We start from the raw sequence: 22,502 nt of genomic DNA on the forward strand, positions 1-22,502 counted from the left end.
TCTATGCAGTCTAGTTTCCATTCCTTGTRCAATCCCCTGCCAACTTTTTGAGCTGCATTGAAGAACCTCGATCTGCTGATGGAGGTTTATATTTTCTCTGGTTCCAAAGCAGCAGTATAATAATAAYGAAACAKCAGCTTTTTATTTGGGTTTTTTTKTTTTTTTTTTTTTTTGGTTGCATTTCTGTTTTGTTTTGGCTTTTTTTCCCCCCTGTTGTTCGTATGCACTCTCTTTTTGATCTCCAGTTGTAATCACAAACGTAGCTTGGTTGGGATATTCAAATGAAAGAATAATAGTTTTGGGAGCCACACAGGTTTTGCCGTCCTGCAGAATGCAAACTCATGTCCTCTACTTCCTGCAGAGGACACCAAGTGAGCACCAGTTAAATCAGTAACAGCAAACCTCCCATGATGTCCAGGAGTCCAGAGCACATCCTGCACAGCCTGCTGCAGGGCAGTATTCAAACCTCTGTCAWCCTTCCCTGTGCCTTCATCAGTCAGTAGCTTCTTGTTTTTTCCCTTTCTCATCTTCCCTGCTCTTTAATTGATTTTACACTGTGCCTTCATAGCAGAGAAGCTGTAGGTAGGGATTTAAAGGGCAGCAGTTTGAAAGATTTTACAAGAAACTCCTCCCAGGTATTAATTCCTGGGTTATGGGGTCAGAGAGGCTCTTGTGATCTTTCARTCTGACCGCCTGTGGAGTGCAATTCACAGGACTGCCCTCAATTGACTCCTGCTTGAAGTGCAGCTCTGAATAAAGAAAACATCCCCTCTTGCTTTAAAACTTTCCAGTGTTGGAAGATTCACCTTGTTAAATCTTTCCAGTGCTTTATCGCCTTCAACATKAAATACTTCTGAACTTTGCTTTGTTAGTTTCAGCTTCCAGCCTTGGATTTTCTTGTTGCTGTGTCCATTTGAGAAGCCATGTGTTGCCAGAGSTCTGTCCTGTGTAGAACTCATGGTTTTGGTAGAGTTATCAACCAACTGAAGCTCTGAGAAGCACTTTGGTTGAGAGCAGTGGAAAGTTGTTAATGCTATTGACTGAGAAGTGGTGGGGTGGGATGTGAAATCACAAATAGAAGACACATGAAAGAAACAATACAAGGGCATGATGGGGAGTATGTGTGCTTTCCCCCAGTGTTTGTCTGCAGTGGTTGTTTCTAGGGTTTGCATACTTAAACACTTAGGGAGGATTTATGCAGGTTTTCAAACRAGATCTTATTGCAGAAGTCCTGCAGAGGCTGAGTTTGACAAGAGATCTCTTGAATTACAAAAACATTTGTTGTTTTGAGTGCRTTTTTTCTTTGCAAATCAGATGTGCTGAGGTCCTTTGGGATGTAGGCTGCTACATTCAGCTCAAAAATTGTTGTTAGCTTCTTACGCTGTTTCAATTTATGATACGTTTTGTAAGCAGCTCCATCTATCTCACAACTTGGCAGAGGTTTGGAGTGGAGAGCAGCCAGTGCCTTTTGTGCTGGATTAGCCCACAAAGCCCTGAGAAGAGAATATGACCACAAGCCTGGCGGGCAGTAAGCCCAGCTGTAGCCACCTTAAAGGAAAACAGCTTTTTGTGGTTCAGGCAGAGGAAAGGGAAGCAGTAGATTTKGGTTACTTCGCCCACAGAATATGCTGTGACAGCAGATGACCCAACTTTTTCTGTGGTTTGACCTCCATCAAGCCAAACTTTGTGTTTTTAAAGCCACTCAAAGCCCCACAGGAGATGGGCCAGTCAGTCAGTGTGGAGGTGTTGGACAGGCTTTCAGGTTTCAAAGTGTTGTCTTTTCTTGGCAGGGTGCTGAGCCCAGCACACAGCACTGACAGTCTTCAGTGCAAAGCCCCGTGTAACAGCAGCTCCTTGGGCTGCTCATGTGAGGCTCTGAGAGCTGCTTATCCCTGTCCTGCTGCAATGTCCCTGCCTCTGGAGTGGGGACAGAAATGCCAACCTCAGCGTCTGTGCCAAGGCGGACTGTGAGGATTTGTTAACGTRCACAGCTGGTGTGGGAACAGCTCTGCTCTTGATGTTCAGCATCCCCAGTCTATCTTCTGGCATTGATGCTTTCTAAACCAAAGAAGTGTTTTGAGCTGGTGCCAGTAGTCATGGGTATGTCTTACAAGATCTCTTGCAGCCAGATGCAAACTTGTTTGGGCTGTGTTTTGGGCTGGCTGGGCTGAGTCTGCTTCAAGGCTGCAGGCTGTGTGATTGCACAGCCAGGGTGTCTGAGCTGATAAATCCAGTCCCCCAGCAGTCCTTAATGGCTAAGTGTGGTGCTTTGCTGACATGGTTTCAAGGCTTTGGGGCTGGAGACAGTTTMCATCCCCCCTCTCAGGGAAATTTCTCATTTGACAATAAAAGTGTAGGCACTTGTGGAAAAAGAGCGTGTGCACCAGCCTTTGAAAGCTTTGTACCTTCTTCCCAGGTAGACCAAAGGGATGGCACAGAGTATGAAACTGAGAAGGCTTAAACTGGRCTGTTTTACACTTYAAAATCACTTTTRTTTTCAATGTCCCTTTTGATCTTGTCAGACCACAGCTAGTTCTGAAGGAAGACAAGATGCAGGCTGACATCCTSAAGGCAGTAAGGGAGGTCACAGGCATTTTTGTGAGCAGAGGGGACCCCAAACTGCTGCATTCCCCCTTACACAGCCTGTCTGTGTAGTAACAGGAGATGATTTTCCTGCAGAAAATCAGGAGTATTTCAGGATAACAGTATTTCTGCCAGTTCAGCAAGAAGGCACTTTRCAAGCTGAGGATGAGGGCTGTCTGTGATCACTGGGACTTCCTGAAAGCTGCTCCTTCCCCAGCTGCCTGTATAAGAGGRGAGAAACAATGGAGGTGTGAAAAAGTAGAGGAAGAAGCAATGAATCACCTTCCATTTTAAAAGGAGAGGGAAAGAGACAAAGAAATGGAGTAGAGCCCTCTATGTCCTTAAAGATCAGTCTTTCCCATCAGTTTTAGAAACAATACTGGCAGTGGTTAGGAAAGAACAATCCCATCTACAAAATTCACCAATGGGATTTGGCTTAGTACTGAAGGGAAAAATGCACTTTTGATGCATTCCTCCCTGTTTTCCAGGGCACTGCACCCTCTGGCTGCAARTGCATCAGACAACTTTCCCAAAAAGGCACTTTGGGGATATAGCCTACATCTCTGGAAGGAATTGAATGGGGAGTATGTCTCTGCTAATGAAAGCTGCAGCCAGGAAGAAGAGTTCTGGAGGTTGAAAACTAGGTTAAAAGCAGCCAGCAACAGAAAGCAGCTGAAGATGGAGTGGGTTAAAGAGCTCTCGAGCATTAGATGGTGGATGGTTTAGCTTCACTCCCAGCTCTTGGGTAATGCAGTCCTGGCAGATTGACAGGGCTTCTGGGGTGAGTTGTCACAAGATGCTTCAGCTTGTTGTTTTTTTTTTCCCTTAGATTTTTATTTTAGTTGAATTCTCCCACTTAACACACACTACAGTGACCCCTACTGCTGCCAGCAGTCAAGGACCCATCTCAGCACAACCATTAAACCATGGAAAGTATTGCCTCATAGCCTTAAAAACAGATAGTATCCTTTATAATCCTTAAATATGCAAAAAGTCTGCTGCTRAACTCTACATCACCAAAGAGGAAARYTTYTGTAAATCCATGTGATGCTTAAACTGTGGCTATAGTGTTTGTGTAAAGAACATGAATCAGCCAAAGCCTTCAGAATAGACCTAATCTCCCTTTTCCAAGACTGGGGAGCACATGCTGACCAGTGGAGCTCCCCAAGCAATAAAACTGCTGTACTGCACATGCAGAAATGACATCCTTGTTGCTCCTGCTTGTTCCCAGCCACCAGTACTCTCTCCTGTTTTTCAGGAGCAGATGGAGGGTAGAAAAATCCTGAAAGCAATGAGAATATCAAAGAGTGCTCAAGGCTACTGTTTATAAGTGAATGGCAGCTTCTCTGTCTTCTGTAACTTCTTGTCATGTATTAAGAGCCTCACACCACTCTACACACAGCATCTTATGTCTACCCTGACCCTGGGCTGAACCATCACCTGTCTATCTGATCTCTCTTTTCAGCATGATTTTTCTGGTGTGTAAGATCTTAASAGGGACATTAGGATCTTAAGAGGACTTAGGGATAGTGAAGAAATATGAAACTTGTAATATGGAATAAGAGGAATTTTGACAAGTTGGAATATTAAATGTAAATAGCAGGGTTTCAGTGAAGTGCAGTGCAAATGCAGCTGCTGTGTGGCAGGATGGCCAAATGCCCATTTCCCTCAATCCTAGCTGGTGTAAACAYCCCCAAGAAAAATGGTAATTGGCCTCAGCAGGCATCCTTCATGAAATCTTCCTGGGTGAGAGTAGCACTGTGGAAAAACTTACGGGGTACCAGAGACATGGGCTAACATTTTCTACARGGTGAGTACCTAACTGGGAAAGCAGGCTGGGGAAGAGCAGAACTGTGCTTTAAAATGAGATTATCCAAGCACTTCTGCCTGCGTCTCTGACAGACCAGTGCAGGCTTTCCCCTATGACTATTCCCTAGGAATTGCTCTGTTCCAGTTTTAGCTCTGACTATGCCATAGGCTGGAGCAGATGTCAGCTCAGAGATTGTACCTGATTGTTAATTTATTCTGTGTTAATGCAGGCCYGTTACCAGAAGCTTCCCCCAGCGGTGTACAAGTAAAGCTGTTGTCTGTTCTAGCTCATCAAAAGCACTGTGTGTTTCACCTGGAGCCYGGGGCTGCCAGGCTTTCTGTGCTTGTTGAGAACTGTCCCCACTTCTGGTCTGGATAAAAGACAGAGACAGCCCAGGTGCCCTGCCTGAGCCCAGGGTGCTCTGCCAAGGGGCAGAGTGCTGAGCATGGAGGTGGCCAAGCTCCAGGAGAGATCCTTGGGTCTCCCTGTGAGTGATGCCTGCTCCTCTGCATGGACAGTGTGACCCATGGCCGTGCTGTGTCCAGTGCACATCCATGGGCTCTGGCAGCAAAGCTCTTCTCTCCTGCTGCCAGAGTTAGTGATGCCTTGGGTCTGAGTTASTGCAGCTGTGTGGAGACCCAGGAGTCCCACTTATGCACTCTTTCAGAAGTTATCTTTGACCATCTGTCCTCTGAGAGCATCATCCTGAGAAGGATCCTTCTGCTTCTGCCTGCCTGCCTTCGTGTAGCTGGCTGTTGACATAAACCACCTTGGACATTTGTGGCCTTGCCTGACAGCTCTYGCTGTACCCAGGGTGGTGATGGAGGGAGCAGGGCGAGGAGAAAGGCTTTGCCCTGCCTCGCTCTCACTTGCTATGGCTGCAGTTCTGGGAGTGTGGCACGTAAAAATGGGGAGCATTCTTGGTGTCAGACTCTTCTCCTTTCTGCAACAYTGCTCACTACACAGTGCAGCCCTGCAGAGCTGAGCCAGAACGCTTTTGTGCTCTGCTGAGTGGTGCTGGATTCCTTATGGCTTCATTATGGCTTGACACTGAGCACAGGGGAATGAAAAATAGATGATGTGGCTGTGACACTTCTGTAACTCAGCAGGGAGAAACACAAGAGACCCCCTTGGGAACCTGCCTTCCCATTGCTCACAGCTTCCAGTGTCGTGTGCTGCCTTACAGAGTGCCTGGCGCTGACCTCAGGAGCTCTGGGGCTCTGCTGTCATGAAAAGCAAAGAGCTAAACTTGTATTTTACAACCAGCTGCTCCTGTGAGAATTAAGCAAGGATAAATTGAGATTGTTATGTTAGGGGGGAAGCAGCAGGAGGTCCCATGCAATGGGTCTCTTTCTGCTCAGAAAGCAGCCATTGCTTCCCTCTCCCTCATGCAGAAGCCCCAGTCCTGACCCAAGGACCTTCTGGAGATAGGCAATGATTGCTCTATAGCAGGAAAATGTTGAGCTGTCATTCCCTGGTTCTGAGTCATCCTGCTAAATCTGTGCACGGCAGCTGGCTGAGAAGGGGAGTGGGAGATGGAAAATCCCCTATGGGAYCAGGATAACAGTGAAGGAACCAAAGTGGTGGAGAAAGAATCAGCCAAGCCTCTGAGTGCAGGGATTTGAATGTGGGGCTGACCTTCAAGATATGCAGGTAGAGCTTGGGGMAGCCTCACTGATCCTGTGGAGAGATGTAAGAGCTAAGGAACATTCATATGAACTCCAGTGTTGCATAGTTGAAGCTGCCTCTGTGTTGGGGGTTTAAGCAAACGTGAGCTGAAAGGAAATAATTTTGTCAGTGGTCTGAGGATGTGGATGTGTGACATGTGAGAACTGGCTCAGAACAGCTGGGCTTTAACTGSACATTTTTTCCCCTTGAATCTGTTGTTTCACTGCTGAGTTGCAGGATGCAGCTTTTTGGGAATGGAAAGTGATGGCTGTGGTTCCACTCACTTGCAATCCCCTGTACCTGGTAGGATCATTTGTGCAGGGACACAAATGATATCTGAGGCGAAGGCAGCGCTGGAGACTTTGGGCAAGTCAAGTCTGCACTTAAGTTTTTTGATTTTGCAGAAGCTTTCTCATCTGAGGGAAATTCCTAAAATTTATTGCTGCCATAGGGTGACACTTGTTTAGATAATGTCTGTGACTGTCCCGGTGTAAATGGGCTGAGGGCTAATGCAGGACTGGCTGGAGGTCAAASATGTCCTGCAGCAGAGCCAGTGCAGTGCTCTGCCAACAGCCTGGCACACAGCACACTGTGGTGACTTTTCTCAAGTAGCTGGAGAAGGCACCCTGGCCATGTGCCATTCACAAGCTAAGGTGAGAATTAGAAAAGGTGTGTTTTGGTGACTCATAAATAGCTTAGCACATGCTGACGGAGCAGCAGCTCAGCTTCATCATTTCAGCTTTGCATCCCTAAAGTGACTGTTGGAAAAAAAATTAAATATCAGTGCCTGAAATGTATGGGCTAAATTCRGACCTCATGGAGCAGTATCACTTATAGAAGGTCAGAATGCAGCCCCAGCTCTCTAACATATTTTCTGCGCTGCCTGCTCTCTTCTCTGACCCTTCCTCAGTCCGTTCTGCTGCTGCAGTTACAGCTTTAGCTTTGCTGAGCTGCATTTTGTGCTGTGCCAGGACTGTCACATGTGCTGTGTGTGTGGTCCAGGTTTTGAACTTTGCTTGTGAGAAGTAGACAATCATTGTGGTGCTTGACCTTCGAGGCCTCTGGTAATGCCTCGTGCGTGTTCCCCTGCTGATAAAGAAATGCCTGGCTGATTTATCTGCTCACACACAGAACCACTTGCCTCCTGCATTTTACTTCCTTTTTGAAATTTCACCCATTGGTCATCCGTCTGTTGTGATTTCCTCTTTCTGGCTGTGCTCCGTGGCAATATTCACATAATAGTGCTTCATCTTTGATTTGAATACTACTTATTCCTCCCTAATTTGCCAKATTATGCATGTTTTGGAATGGGATTTGCTAGAATTTTCATTCTATCTTAGGTGAAATATCTTCAGCTGCTGAGGAAAGTAGGATTTTTTACTTTCTCACAGGAGAGCAGAGTTTTCCAGGGGCTGATAATCACTCTAAGCTGCCTGTGGGCTGGCACTGCTGTGTTTTCAGCAGAAGCAGGGTAAAGCCATTAATGAGTATGTCACATGTCAGCAATGATTCCTGTCCCTGGGAGCCAGCCATGTTACCTGTCACTGGTGTGGTTATTGCAAACTGGTGTTGCCAACTCTTAGAAGATTTGGGCCCTCTTTTAAATCCCTGAGCCATTATGTAAGAATGATATCTCTGCGTATTTAGATTTTCTGGTTCTAATGGCTGCACAGAAAAGCTAACAATAGAAACCTTAAAAAATGCTGGACTATGAGTCAAATGCAAAAAGGAACCCCCAAATTGTATTACTTAGGTTTGGGTTTTTTCTTATAGTAGAGGGTGGAGGAAGTGTTTTTCCCTTGTAGCTGGCAGGGCCTGAGCCTGATCATATCTACTGCCTTCGTCATTTGTCCTGAGTATGAACAGCAAAAAATCTTCTCTATCCCATGAAGCTGGTGTGTGGTAGGTGTATTTCCGTGTGCAGGGGGCTGAACAGCAGTAGGGACTGTGGCCTAATGGGGAGTGAGTTGAGTTCCTCTCTGTTCACCCTGTCAGCCAAACACTGCTGCTGTTCCTCACTTGTCTGACTCTCCTTRTGGAAATGTTTTATTTTGATAAGGTCAAAACCTTGTAGCTTTATTTTCATAATATTGTCAAAATACTTCAGCRAAGTTGAGATACTTTAGAAAAATGTCATTGAAAGGAAAAGAACATGTTAATTTTAATTTATTTTTTACTACTTTGGAGTATCTGCCCCAAAGTAATAGTGTCTTCTGAGAAAGAAACAGATTTTTTTTTTTTTTTTTTTTTTTTAGCTCTCTTGCATTCTGGTGAGGTCTACAGAGGACTACACTACATGAGGCAGTTTCAGAAAAGGAAATTTTCCGGACAAAGAGTCTTCTTACCTTAAGTTCACCTGGAAAAAAACGTAGCTAGCAGGAAGTCTGTCCTAACAAACCAGGATTTCAAGGGTGGCTCTTATAAAGGTCTTGTAAATCCTGTCTTCAGATCTCTTGAAACATTAATTTTCCTTTACCTACATAGACTCTTTATAGCTGTGCTGTAATATTATTATTTAATACCTAGCTTTTGTCATTTTCTTCCTTTCAGAACCAGCAGGGACAAGTCTGTGTGTAGGTCTGATAAAGAACCTTAGCTGTGCTACATTGCAGGCACTGGGAGTTGCATGTTCCAGAAAAGTGTTTTTACCAGAGAAATCTTTTTCAGACCTGTCTCTGTCCACTCTTTGGCCATGGTGGCCACTTAATAAGTGAGGGTCTGAACTGTGGTGTCCTGGTAGTGGCTTTGCTGTCATTGGAGCAGCTGTGAATTGGAGCAGAAAGCGTTTCTTGTACCATCATTCCCAAGGCAGGTGGTTAGGCAAGTACTTGCTTGTCTTGATGAGGCTGTGCCACATGTGCTGTATTAGCATGCCAGAATAAATACACTTCAGGTCTAGACAACAGTAAAAGGCTCTGTAAGTGTCACTGGAAGCAGGCAGATGGGGAGGCTCGTGCTTCCACAGATGCTGCTCCCTACCTCAGATGCTCTCTGGAACTTAAGAGTGAGTTTGCTGCAGGGGAAGGGGAGATGGCTTCTTGCACAGTCGGTCTGTTGTACTTTTACCCTCAGAAAATCCCCTTTATTTAGCCTGCCAACTTTTCCCTGTGAGGTGATGGATTGGTCACACTCCTAGACGAGGAAAGCGACCTGCTAGTTGTTCCGTTTCATGCAAGGAAGCCAAGAGCATGTCCTGAATTTGGAAGCTGCACCTATTCCAGCCCTGGCTTTGCCTTGGTGGCTGCCTGCTGAAAGCAGAGGAGCCAGGGGGCTGTCTGTGTGGAGCCCAGCAGCTCTCCTGGCCRGCAGGCTGGCTTGCTGCCCACCTCAAAAGCCTGGCTCGACTGTGATCTGCTGCCCTCTAAACTTGGGTCATGCCTCAGGCAAAGCCCTTSTTACCTGCCATGGATTAACAACCTCAGTTACTGGAGCCCTGTGGGTCAGATCTTCCCTGTGCTGGCTGCATTACAGCCCTTTAATCTGCTTTCCTCTCTCAAAACCCCTGAGCCTGGAGGGATCAGCAGGCGGGGATCTGCCTTGCAGCATGCTTTCCCTTAGAAGGGCTGCAGATGTGAAACAGCAACCACAGCTGGCAGGGGACCTGAACCCACCTAGAAGGTGCTTTGGCAACTCTCAGGTTTGAAGGACAAATGTGGCAACATCTGGAGGTTTGCCACCAGCCACATCCTCCTGCAAAAAATCACAGCACCCAWCCTGTGGGGACTGGCAGTCAGGTTTGGTTGTCTGGGTAAGGGGCTGCATGGGTCTTGTAGGGGGAACATCTCCCCAAATTCCTTAATGTTCTCTGAGCAACTGGGWAAAGGTGAGGCAGAAGTCTGGATTTCTGAAATGTTTCCCTCACTGGGTGTTTCCTTTAAGGAAAAAAAGGGCAGGTCTCATCAGTGGGGAAATTGCCAGTGAAGAGGGACTGAACTGTGCAGTCCTGGACATGCTCCTAAAGGGYCTTTAAGAGTGAGGGGATGAAGAAGAGACAAAATCATTGGAGTAAGAGAAACAGAASGGAACAGGAAAGAGCTGCAGAAGGATTTACTGATATGGAGCATTTGCTGAAGTAATAACAGTATGAACTGGGGAGGAGTTCAGGGTGATGCACCTGTTGAAGAAACCCAGATATATAGTAGGGTGGTGTGTGTAAATACATATATATATATATAAATAAAATTTATGGTCACTTATGATAAGGGGTGCTACCATGGTCCATTTCCACACTGGAAAAAGACCACAGAAAAAGTGTGAMTCTCTCTGGCAATGCTAGCTCAGCAGATGCAGGCAGAAAGTATTGGGAAAGGTGCAGAGAGCAAATAGGAGCTATCATCCTGCCGTGCTAGAAATCCCTGGAGCACTTGCACCTTGAGTACTGTGTGCAGCTCCAGTTATCCTGTCTCAGAAAAGATGTGATAGAACTAGAAAGGCACAGGAAACAGCGACAAGGTCAGTGGAGCGTGAAGAGTGGCTGCTGCCAGGGTATGATGGAACAGATTAGGCATTTTCAGGTGCCTTCAGAAATGAAACAATTGAGGAAGGAAATATGACCGAGGTGTATAAAACCATGACTGTTATGGAGAGCATAAAATTACCGTTTCACAATATAATCTTATAATGCTCACCTTATAAGTTAGAGTGAGCATTAAATGGAACTRTCGAGAAGGAGTTTTAAACTAATAAAAGCACTTTCCTGCCACATGATTAACCTGCAGAACTCCTTGGCAAAAGATAGCGAGGAGGCTGATGATGTTACTGGTTTCCAAAAATGAGTATAAAATTTTGTTGGGGAGAAATCCAGCAAGGGTTCTTAAACACATTGTGAAACATGAGGGCATCTGCTGGGCAGTGGAAGTGGGTGGAAGGAACAGTGTCTGGCTGCCCCTTTTCCAGAATATTTGTTCTGAGCTGGTCACACTACTGCCAAAATGTTTGGTGATGCCCTAGAAGTTCAGAAGTGTCACTGTGCTGAAAAATATTCAGAACAACCACTTCTTCCTAATTCAAACTGAAGCCGTTTGATACACAAAGCCTTCTTTACATTTAATATTAGATTTTTTCTTAATGTCAGGAAATTCAACTCCTGAGTGCTCATTACTGTAAGCTTTTTGTGTGTCTGAGGATAAACCTATTAAATGATCAAGGCTATGGCACATCTTTTCTTTTGCTCTGGAACCTGCTTTGGTGAGCTGAGAGGGGTTGAGATTTTACCAAGTCAGTCTCTCCAGCAGGAGCTGGAGTCAGTGGTTTCTGTTCGCTCTTGTTCAGAAAAGCAACTAAGAAATTAGTCTTTCTTATCTGATGTACAAAATCAAGCTTTYATTTTTTTTTCTGTCTCACCTTCTATTTGCTCTCAGGAGGTGTGTGGTATAATTTATCCATGGTAGAGTTTCCAGCAGAATCCTTGACTTATAATGAATTCAATTTTATACTGATCAGGAAGAGGCTAATCCTCTCATTGAATGACCAGAATGAGGACTGACAGATGATTCCCTACTTCTCCACAAATTTATTGTGTGACCTTCAGCTCACCTCAACCCCTCAACTTGGTGCTGCAGCTCCCACTGTCTGTGGTGTGATTGTGCAGTGCTTTGGTGGCAGAAGCTGTGTCTGGTGTGTCTCTGAAGCAGACCCTGCCATCCATCCTTGTAAGCAGTGCTCTCCTTCATAAAGAAGGGGAAAAGGGTAACCAGAAACAKCCAGACAGCACAGTGGTGACAGTGGTTGAAAAGGGCTGTAGTTTTTGGCCCATTGGTAGATTTTGCTCAAACAGGTCTTGCAAAGGGTGATGTGGAGCAGTTCTYTGCCATCACAGAAAAACATGCAATCACTGATCGCATATGCACCGGTGGAATGAGCATTGAGAAACGAGCACTGAGCACAACGAGTTTTGTAAATTTACAGAGAGAGGGATAAGGTCCAAGATCTGCATCAGCACCAGCTCAGACAGAGCTCTTGAGGTTAATGGGCCTTTTCTCATCATATCCGCCTGTGTTTGGCCAGAAAATTCAACAAGGACAGAGACTTGCAAAAAAAAACCAAACCAATCAACCAACCGGAATGAACACACCTGCACAAGGTGTTTGTGTGTGCACAGTCACAATGTTCMAAGAACGGCTGGTCAGTATGGGTAAAAACAGAACAGCGTGGCTCCAGCACCCTGAAAGATTATTACAGCCTTTGTGTGAACACAAGGAAATTACCTTTCCTAGCTAGCCTCTTCTTTGAGCTTTTGTAGATTTTCTTTCTTTTTTGGCTTTTGTAACTGGTGAACTTATACACATTATGCTATTTTAATACCTAGCAAAGAGCCTTGTCAGCTAAATCATCTTATTTTTCTCTGATCAGAGCACAGTACATTCCTCTTTTTAGTAGAAGGTATTAATTTAAATTCCATAATCCTAAACATATTCTCGTTTCTTCAGTGCTTCAGAAGGCCAATGGCATTTTAATTTAATAAGGGAGAAACACACGTGACACTGTGTTCCCTGTAAATGTCTTCTGACCTCAGTGAGGCTTTCACAGCTTTCTTTGTGTTCCAGCAAATGCAATCCCTTTTATTCAAGCACACTATCATTTCTAATACCTGTGTTCTACYGGTGGCTAAAAATTTAAATATCTGTAGCATTTTCACGGGAACTTCTGAGATGTTGTTTGCATTATTATTTAGTAGTGCAAGCTCATCAATGGAGCYAATGTGAGATTCATGCACCACTATGTCCCAYTGARGTATTATTTGGGTACATGCTSTCCCTCTGCACTGATATAAATTTTRTTTTGGTTTACCTTGTTTTCAGATTAAAATGAGTTAACACATCTAGCAATGTCTTAACTTACRTCAGCTCTATTTATCTTTTCAAATTCTTTAAGGTTTGTTTACTGGGTTAAGATTTACCTAATTGGGCACACGATATTACTGAGTATTTTGTAGCACGTAAACACTTGAGTCATATGCATCACAGTTCTTCCTTTGCCATTTTTATGCTTCAATTTTGCTGTTTAAACTTACTTAAACCTACTCAGTTTGAAAGAACATGTGCWTGTTGCAGTCCTTAAGGCCCTTCTTAAGGAAATGTCAGGTAACATTCCTTGTTTTCACTGGTTTGACTCTGCCCACCTTTCCAAGGAACTGGCACCTTGGAGTGTGCCCCACAAAGGCTGGATTATCAGCCTTGTTGCAAGGTGATGGAAACTCCCCTAAGAAATGAGGATTATTTTATTAGTGGTTTTGTGGGTTAATTCTGAGTAGATTTTCCAATAATAACTGTGTTACTTTAATGAAAAAAGATCTCAAAATTCAGCTACCTGTTGCATTTTCATTTTTTATTCGTACAAACATCTGTATTATGTCCAACACACTTGTCCTTGCATGTTCATGCGATAAATCTGCCCGTTCCCATGTTACCTTGATATGTTTAACATCTAAGGGCAACTCTTCCCTCGTGCCAATGCTGCACTTCAGTCCTGGCATCTCCMAATGAGAGCCCCCTCATTTACATCTCCATGTTGGCTGCTAAGCAAGGAGGCACCTTGACTTTGGATCTCACTGTACTGTCCTTGATCTGCCACATCCAGAATTGTTCTCATCTCAAACATGCTGCTGATGCATTTGCAGAAAGAGGGCTATTATTTTTTTGTGCTATTACCCAATTACCGGAGAACCACCAGTTCTGTTTTAGGGCTTCACTGTGCAAACCTCCTCTGGCCTTGTTCCAGCAGGGCTCCAGGCTTGCTCTCTGATGATGAGGTAGAGCAGAGGACTGAAGGACAGCTCTGGGTGAAGGGGAGAGGTAACAGCTGTAGTCTCAGTTTGGTATCTGCCCGAACATTGCAACGTAATCTTCCGTGTGATGGTGTGGAGCAGGGATTGCTGAGGGATGCGATGGAGCAATGATCCTGGGTAACTGGGGACATGAAGAAGGGCAGTTTCATTTAGCTGTTTGCTCTGACTTGGTGCTTGTGCAAGGTCCRTCTAAATTTGTTTATAAATTAGGACAGTGATGATTTTTCAGCCCAAGTTACAGCAGACAACAAAAACTGAKCTTAGCATGAATCCCAGGATTTAGTTAGGAATACCTTCCTTTCTTCTAACAGTTCTGAACTGTATGCCACTGGCTTTGCTTCTAGCTAAGTGCTGTTTTTCAGCRTATGAAGTAGAGTTGACTGGAAAATAAGAGCTTCCATTTCATGAAACATTTAGCATTTCAACTGTTTCTTTTTTCCTGTTTTCCTTTTCCTATTCAAGGGTAAAACTGAAACTGTGGAGTATTTATTGAGTGCATGAAAGACTCCAGGTGCTCTCAAGATTATTAGTTTTGCCACAAATGCTTGATAGATTCTCACACCTGAACAGAATTTCTTTTGTTATGCCTGATTTATGTGCCTTAATATTCTGACCTAGGTGATAACATCTAAGTCTGTATCCCCACTCTTGCATCCCTGTAAAGCATTGGCCAAAAGCCTGTTACATCTTGGAGTGCACTCTCTGGAAAAATGTCCATCTCGTGAGCTGGTCAGAGACACCTGACCGTTTCTGCTATGCATTAAGAGAAACAAAAGCAGAGAATGCTTTGAAAGGTGGCGTGTGAGTAGATAACGCTGCTTTTGAGCTCAAGGTAATTCAGTTGGAAATTCACCTTTGTGCAGGGTTCTGTAAGGAGGAATTTGTCCCAGAGGGAATTGCTTTTTAGTGGAGTATTAAAGTTTATTCAGGTGAAAAGTTCATTTGAAAGGCTTTTGTCTATGCTAGTACTGTTTCGTCGAAGGAATTTTTCTGTGCTCCTGTGCTTTCCAGTYTTTGTGTAATTGTGTTGATTGGAGACAGTTCTAAGGAGAGCATCTTTCCCTARCTGTCCTTGCATGTGAAATACGTGCTCTACCTTTCTCTTTGCAGTACCAACACTGAGACTTGAGTCTACGGCGCTGTACCAGTGATAGTTTAAAAATGGGTAAAAAAGAAGGTACCTTGAGTTTYAGTGGAGCGCCCTTTGCAGGATGCTGCTGCCGGGGGCTTTGTAGGTGGAAATACGGAGCGTTTCGTTTATAGCGGGCTCATAAAGGAGCACCCCTGTCTAGGCACCCGCACCCACCGGTGATTTAAGATAAAAAGTGTGTCTTTTTCCCGGCCAGGTTGGCGGTCCGGTGGTTCCAGCCCCCGGGAGCCCCGCAAGGGCCGCGCTCGGTGCCCCGCACGTGGTGCCTTCTGTCGCTGGGGACACGGGCGGGCACCGACCCTGCCCGGCCCCGCACGGCGCTCCCGGTGCTGGCGGGGCGGGCGGCGAGGCTGTCTCCTCCCTCCGTTCCTTCCTTCTCCCTTCCTCCCTCCCCGCCGGGACTCGCACAACTTGAGCGCGGCGGATCGGTGCGGGGCGGCGGGGCAGAAGCGGCAGAGCCCCCGCCCGGCTCCCAGCGGCGGAGCGGAGAGGGGCGGTGAAGGGCGGTGAGGGGCGGGGGGGTCCCGGCGGCGCTGCCCGGCCCGGCGGGGGCTGTGCCGGCAGGGGGCAGGGCTGGGAGCCGGCCGCGCGTGTTTCTAGGGCTTGACGTCCTTCCAGGCAGCCAGCCCGCCCCGCTTCCCGGCACGGCCGGCCCTCCGCCGGCGGACAAGTCCCGAGAAGTGGCGGCGGGGCCCCCCTCCCTCCCCCGGGCGCGGCGGGGCCGCGGCGATGGGCCGGGAAGTTTGGCGGCGAGGGGGCCCGGCGCCCCGCCGCTGAGAGCCGGCCGCTCCGGGGCCGGTCCTTTTCCGAGGAGCGGGAGGGCGCCACAAAGTGAAATCCATGAGGATTCTCGGGCTTCTCCTGGAGAAAGGCTCGCATATGCTGCAGTGTCTCTGTGGAAGGCGCCTGAGATCCAGCCACAGCCCAGGTGGGGAGCGCGCGTCCTTGTCCCCGCCGCCCTCGTCTCCCCGCTCGGGCGCCGTTCGGCCCGGGCTGGCCCCGTTTCCTCGCCGGCCTCCCCTCAGCCTCAGCCTCCGCCTCGCCGGCGCCGCGCACAGGTGGCTGGGCTGGGCCGGGCGCTGTCCGCGGTGCTGACCCCGCCGGCATCCCCGGCACCGAGTCCCCGTTAACTCGGCATCCCCACACCCGGCTCCCCTGCACCCACCATCACCACCCGATGGACTCCCAGCCCGGCCCCCTGTGCCCGAGGCCTCCACCCCACCCTGTGCTTAATCCCGCCTGGAGCTCCCACCCACACAGARCCCCCACGTGGGTCCTTTGTCCTCACACGCATTTCCACCGCACACATGACCCGCGTTATTGTTCCCCATCCTACCTGCAGCCCACTCAGGTCCTTTTTCTTTGTATGGGACCTCTGTACCTCCCATCCCACCTGGAACCCCCAACTGTGGCCTCTGTTACCACCTGGCGAATATGGGGATAACACCCCCACACAACATTAGGCCTGGCCCCACACCAAGAGCATTCGTTACTTTGTGTTTCTGGTTGTAGTAATGTCGCAGTATTCTTTTGGTGGAGGCTGTTGAATGTTTTGAGTGGGGATATATTTAAGAGCAAAGAGAAATCCCTGCCTGCTCCTGGTGAGGGGCCAGGAGAATCCCAACACCTCTCTCAGCTTCTAGCCTACTGGGAGAGAGCATTTCACTAGGATGGGAAGGAAGTGTAGTAGGGTGAATTTCTGAACAATATTCCAGATCCTAAGCACTTTCCCTGAGTGCTTTTTTTAAAGGGGAGAATAAATGCATGAGTGCCTTGGTTTGGCGTGGTACTACCCCTGAATTTTAGAATGGGCTTGTTGAAGTTTTTTAAGCGGTGTTTCTACAATTTCTTCTGTGTTACATGTGTTTCCTCCATGAATCTGATTTTCCCTCTCTACAACACTGGATAAATGCCTATGGAAAAAAATTCCTGTGTTATTGTTAACATCTGTAGAAGCTACTAATTGGATGCTTACAAGGATGTCTTTTAGAGTATTCTTCCCAATGCTTGTGCTGGGTTTTCGTGTGATTTTGCTCCTAGCAGTGAAAAATGCTCAAGCCGCCAGTGCAAATGGTTGGTGTTGTCTCCTGAAGAGAAAGGCTGTTCTTGGGGAMACGCTGTTGCTGAGGTAGCCTGGATTCCCTTATGGCTTTGCCAAGGAAAAGCTGTTAATGGTTATGGCCACCCGTTTATGCCTCAGTAACTTCTTCCCTCCCATGACACTTGTGTGTGCAAGTTTTTGTCTCTGACAAGCTTATGGCAACAGGGGACACGCTGGAAATCTTTGGGAGAGAATTCTGGACTCCCTTCAAAACATCTGCCCTGCTTTGAAGAACAGTATGGTAAATAAATAGAATTAATTGTGGCTGCACTTGGAAGCATTGCACACATTAGTCTCTTTTCAGTGAAAAACGATACTGGAGGTTTCTTTGTAGTGTTATGTGTGAATGTTTGTTTTGTGTTTTTTGGAAACCTGGAGCAGTAAAGAGAACAATAAGCTACTGGTGAAAGCGGGGTGGTGCTCAAGCCGTGGGGCATGCTAGGCTGTAACTTCAGTGAACTRAAGGTCGATGAGTGTCCTAATAGTTTCCTGGCTGAGCTGGTTTGGCTTTACAGGTGGATCCTGTGCTGGAGTGTGCTCGATGTGTATGTGGTGCCTGAGTCTTTTCTTACCTCCCCTGCTCTGACGGGGAATACTGAACATTGAGTAGTCTTTGTGTTTCCTGATGTTGTGCTGTAAGGAGACAGTCTATGGGAATGATCTTCTGTTGTTTCCACCAACCGAGCTTGTATTCCAGGTACTGCCACCACGAGCCTGAGTGCCCCAGATGGGGTCTGTTGCTTTTAATCAGGATGCTRAAATACGTTCCCTCTTCTTGGCTGCATTTTTTTCATTTTCCATTAAGGATGGGGTTTATGTTCTTGAAAAATACACAATAAAAATGAAAGCTTTCACCAATAAAGGGRTCATTGTGGGCTGGGCCTGCTGGAGGAGAAATCTCCTTGCTACTTCTTTAAAAGGTGAGCATGCCCSAGGAGACAGGTGTGTACTGTGGCAACAACCCTGAAGGTGTAGTGCTGTGCCCAGCATGGCACTGTGGGGTCAAGCCAGTCAGAGATGTAAACCAACAAAAGAATTATAAAATTAGGGAAGTGGAAGGACTGTGGAAACACAGCAGCAGTGCCACAGAGTGTTGTGAGCTACTTGCATGTCCTTGATCCTCTGAAGTTGTTCTGACAGATTGACCAAGCCTTTTGCCTTCCTCAAATCTATGTTTTCTTTCATGCAAACAAGTCATAAGGATGTAAGCACACGTTTAAAGTCAGACTCATATTTGTGTGTTGTGCTGACTCAGAGCCGTAGACCTCTCCTGATTCTGACCAAAGCAATGCGAGATGCTTCAAAGAGGAACAGTGAGATACTGAAGGTAGTTGTACAGTACTGTACAGCTTTGTTGTGATRTTAGCAAAAATACTTGCAAGATTTTTGTTACTGTTGTGGAAGACCTGTCACCTCTTTAGCCAACTCTAGCCAGTTGTCTTCTTATGCTCCACTTTGGAGGTGTGCAGGCCTTGTATTAGTCTGTGCAGAGGCAGGCTGTGGTTGTTTAAACAGCACCTTGCAAAATGGGGCTTAATGGGTCTCCAAGCCACCACAAAAGTGCAATTAACTTGTAGCAATGCAGAGTAAGAGATTTATCTTATTCCTTTGTGAATTTCTTCACAAGTATTTTAGCGCAGCAACTTCCTGCATCGTTTTTCAGGTGCTTCACTTGTTATCTTAGTTTCAGAGTTTGCAAGCTGACTGTATTGCATGTGCCGAGGTGTTTCCCTTCTTGAAGGTGCARCCATAGTTAATTTTGTTAAGTGCTTTTTTTTTTTCTTTATTTTCTCTGCTAACACTTTTTCCCCCTTTGCTTAGGAGGTGTTGTTTGCCAGTCCTGATATTGTTTTTTGCTTTTAGCTTCCTAGCCAACATTGTGAAACAGATATCTACTACACTGTTAAGTTCAAGGTAAACATTAAATAAYAACTGGTATCATTGTTATAACTTCGAATAGAATTGTGCAAAAATACTTTGGGTAAGTAACCTGTACCTGGTTTATGGCCACTTTGATGCAAAAGGCCATCTATGCATAGACTGCATAATAGCACCATGGAGATTGCTGCCAGTGAGCGTTTCAGTCTTCTTCCATAAGGATTTTTATTTAGTTCTGTGAGTGATTCTGTCTCATGCCTGCCCTCCCCATGGCTCCTGTAAAAACTGTCCTGTGGGATGCATTATTGCTAAAACCACAGATATTTCTCACATCAACCAGCAACAGCATTTAGCAGCAATGCATTTGCAGCTGTATTTTCAGTAGTAGAGGTTTGGTTGTATCCAAAGATTGATCTATTCTCGTTCATAGGAGTACTTCTTGGTTTAAATCCCTATTTTGCAAATTGATGCCTTCAGTACAAATTAAGCTCATATTGAAAGTAAATCCTGAGCTTGGCTTCAATGGGAGTCTCACACTGGTGAAATTTGGAGATGCTCCTGGAAATATGCTGATTGATGCTGGCTTTATGGCAAATTAAAATGATGTCTGGCACAGTAGGTCTTCATATTTCTCCAGGCATCACAACACAAACTTAGATATTTGGGGCATCGTGAAAGAGCATTCTATCTAGGTAGGTAGGGTTGGGCTGTGCCTCTGCCATTAGCCAATCTGTTGCTGCCCATGCACATTTTATTTGCCCTGAGACTATTTGGGGCACTGTCATAATGAGTCTGCACATGCAAGACATTTGCAGATGCAAATGGAATTACACACATAAGAGGTACAATTGCATATTCAGGAATAGTATTTGGCTTATAGCAGAACGGGCACTCCTTAGTTTGCTTGTGCAGTCATCTGTGCATCCATCTACATTTTATTTACATATACTAGTTCTTGGAAATCTTCCCACTGCTGTTTATTCAAGTAAACAGCAAGTTACAGTGTACAGCAAATACTGCACAGTTCAGCTTCACATTAYTGGAAGCAACAGCTCTGTGAATGTGACAGTGAAACCTGCAGTTCCTTGCTGAATTCAGAGAGTACAGAGAGGCTTTGATGTGTGGCCGCTCAGGGTGTGGATGTGCAATGCTGGTGGGAGATAGGAACAGTGGCTTTGAACTGGAGCTGGGAGTGGATCACAAGGCTGAGAAGCATTGGGATCTGACTGGGGGTTGTCAGCATTTTTTCCTTCTCACACCCAGTGTCTTGCCCGCCATTCTCTGCCACTGTTTTTGCACATATTTTGCTCAGGCTCACTCTTCTTGTTTCGTGTTTTAGGAAAAGTAACACTTGCTGACCAGTGGAAATTAAGTACCTGTGCTGTTCTGGGATAATGCCTGTTGTTGACACTCATGTGGAAAGAATACCTTTGTCTCATTTAGTTTAATTCATCTGGGAAATGAATTAAACAAAACTCTGAAAAATCTTTTTTATTGTAACAGGAGCACTTCTCTGGGGTATTATTCAAGAATAGCTGTAGCATTTAAAATCCACACTTTCCCTTATTCTGAAGTAACCCTCTCATGCAGACATTGGTTAAGCATCCCCATAGTGCTTGTGCATCTTTGTAAAAAAAATCTGTTCTGACTAAATCAGAAATGAATTTTTTTAGTGTTTTTATTTGGTGAAATTACTTGATTTCTATTATGCAGCTTTCCAGAGATATAAATGATAATGAACTTAGTTATAGGTATATAGATTTTTAAAGTGTTTGCAGCCAACTCTGCGTAGTTATGTAAAGTCTTTCATATTATACAGAATTGTATTTTTCAATTCGCAGTAAAATATTTCATAAATCTTTAAAAGAAATGCAGGTCCAGGGACTCCCTGGGTGTGAAGTAGCTTAGCAATGCATAGCTGTCTGCCAGATGTCTGAGGTTACAGAGCTGGGCATCTGGAATTGCTGGATCTTCACTCAGTCTTCTGAATATCGAAACTTGTCTGGGTCCTACTGGAGTGTTACTGATACTGAATCATATTTGGAAAATGTTTTTCTTTCTGTGAATGAAAAAAATCAAGCAAAATAAGAGTAATTTTAATTTTCTTAAGTACCTGTAATCAGGATGATAAATAGTACTCAGAAGTAGAGGTTGGCTGGTTTATGGCACTTCTCACCTGAAGGTTTGCGTGGTTTGGTACAGGAATAAAGCTTAACTTCCTTCACKTCCCRATCTCAGCCAAGAAAAGAGTAAGARTTTGTCTGAGATTAAACACCATGTACAATTGTGATGCATTATAAACTGTAAGTTTTATGGGAAATGTTAACTAAAACCAGAATGAAAGAATTTTTTCAGCTTTTTCATTAGTTTTCCTGAATGAAGTGTGTATAAAATACTGACTTCTGTGTTGCTGTTGCTGTTTTTCCACTTGAAGTGTAACAAAAGAATCTAGGGTCAAAGGAAGATTTTTAAAATGGATGACTTTCAGAGCAGATGCTTTTAGTTTAAGAGCTGTGTGACTGTCATTAGGTAACGTCCACTCAAAGACCAAGGAGTATTTCCGGAGACAGGTCTCAGTTCACTGAACCATCTGAGTGCATGTTTAACTCCATGCATACACCTCGTCCCATTTTAAGATGGTCACATCCTTGAATACTTACCAGAACCATTGTTTTAGATGTATGGTATCATCCCTAAAATTCTTCTTGTTTTCCCTGTCCACAGATCACTGACAGTAGGCTTGTTTTCCRTTTTCAGCAGATCCCTCTGGGGGTATTTCACAACCATCAGTTCCCAGATGGAAAGCCCCGTTCATTAAAGATAGTTAAGACTTCCTGCTTTGTTTGTGAGAGTGATCTACTTCTGGCTCACTGAACTTTGTCTCAAAACCAAGCCACTTGTCTTCCCATAGCCCTTTCTGCTGCTTTYCAGAAGGATTCTGTTTAATTTTTTACCAAACTGATGCTAGTTGTAAATTTTTCAGTCCAGGTTGTACATACGTCATCAGAAGTTCAGCATGGTCTGAAATCTAGATGAGATTTCTTGTAGAATATTGAATTTTTTCAGTTGTAAAAGACCTCTAAGATTATTGAGTGCAACTCTTAACCCAGCACTGCCAAATCCACAACTAAGTGCCATATATACATATCTTAAATACCTCAAGAGATGGTGACTCCACCACTTCACTGGGCAGCCTGTTCTAATGCTTACCAACTCTTCCCACGAATAAATTTTTCCTATTTTTTCCTAATCTAAATCTCCCCTTATGCAACTTGAGGCCATTTCCTCTTGTCACTTGTGACTTTTAAAGGAGGAAAGTGCCCCTTACCTTGCTACAACCTTCTGTTGGGGAGTTGCAGAGACTAGTAAGGTCCCCATCCCTTTCTCCAGGTTWAACAATCCCAGCTCCCTCAGCCACTCCTYATAGGACTTGTTCTCTAAAYTGTTTCCCAAATTAATTCTGGAGCTAGATGGAACACTTTGGTATATTTCTTGAAGTAAGGGCCCCAAGACTGGACACAGGAAT

The 22,502-nt window shown here is 45.3% G+C and overlaps 1 protein-coding gene across 2 annotated transcripts in view; it reads left to right on the top strand.

Annotated features, from left to right (window-relative positions):
- Positions 1–22,502, top strand: part of FGF12 (fibroblast growth factor 12) — a 215,369-nt gene that overhangs the window by 62,861 nt on the left and 130,006 nt on the right. The window contains exon 1 of one of the 2 annotated variants that reach the window (XM_057380611.1): positions 15,823–15,925. The exons of the other annotated variant lie outside the window; for it this stretch is intronic. Within the exon in view, the coding sequence (XP_057236594.1) occupies positions 15,838–15,925 (88 nt within the window). The 5' untranslated portion in view covers positions 15,823–15,837. Of the gene's footprint in view, positions 1–15,822; positions 15,926–22,502 lie in introns of those variants that run through there. 2 annotated transcript variants of the gene reach the window in all.

Source organism: Malurus melanocephalus, unplaced genomic scaffold (assembly GCF_030028575.1).
Source record: "Malurus melanocephalus ecotype Western Australia unplaced genomic scaffold, MMel_1.1 scaffold_464, whole genome shotgun sequence".
NCBI lineage: Eukaryota > Metazoa > Chordata > Aves > Passeriformes > Maluridae > Malurus > Malurus melanocephalus.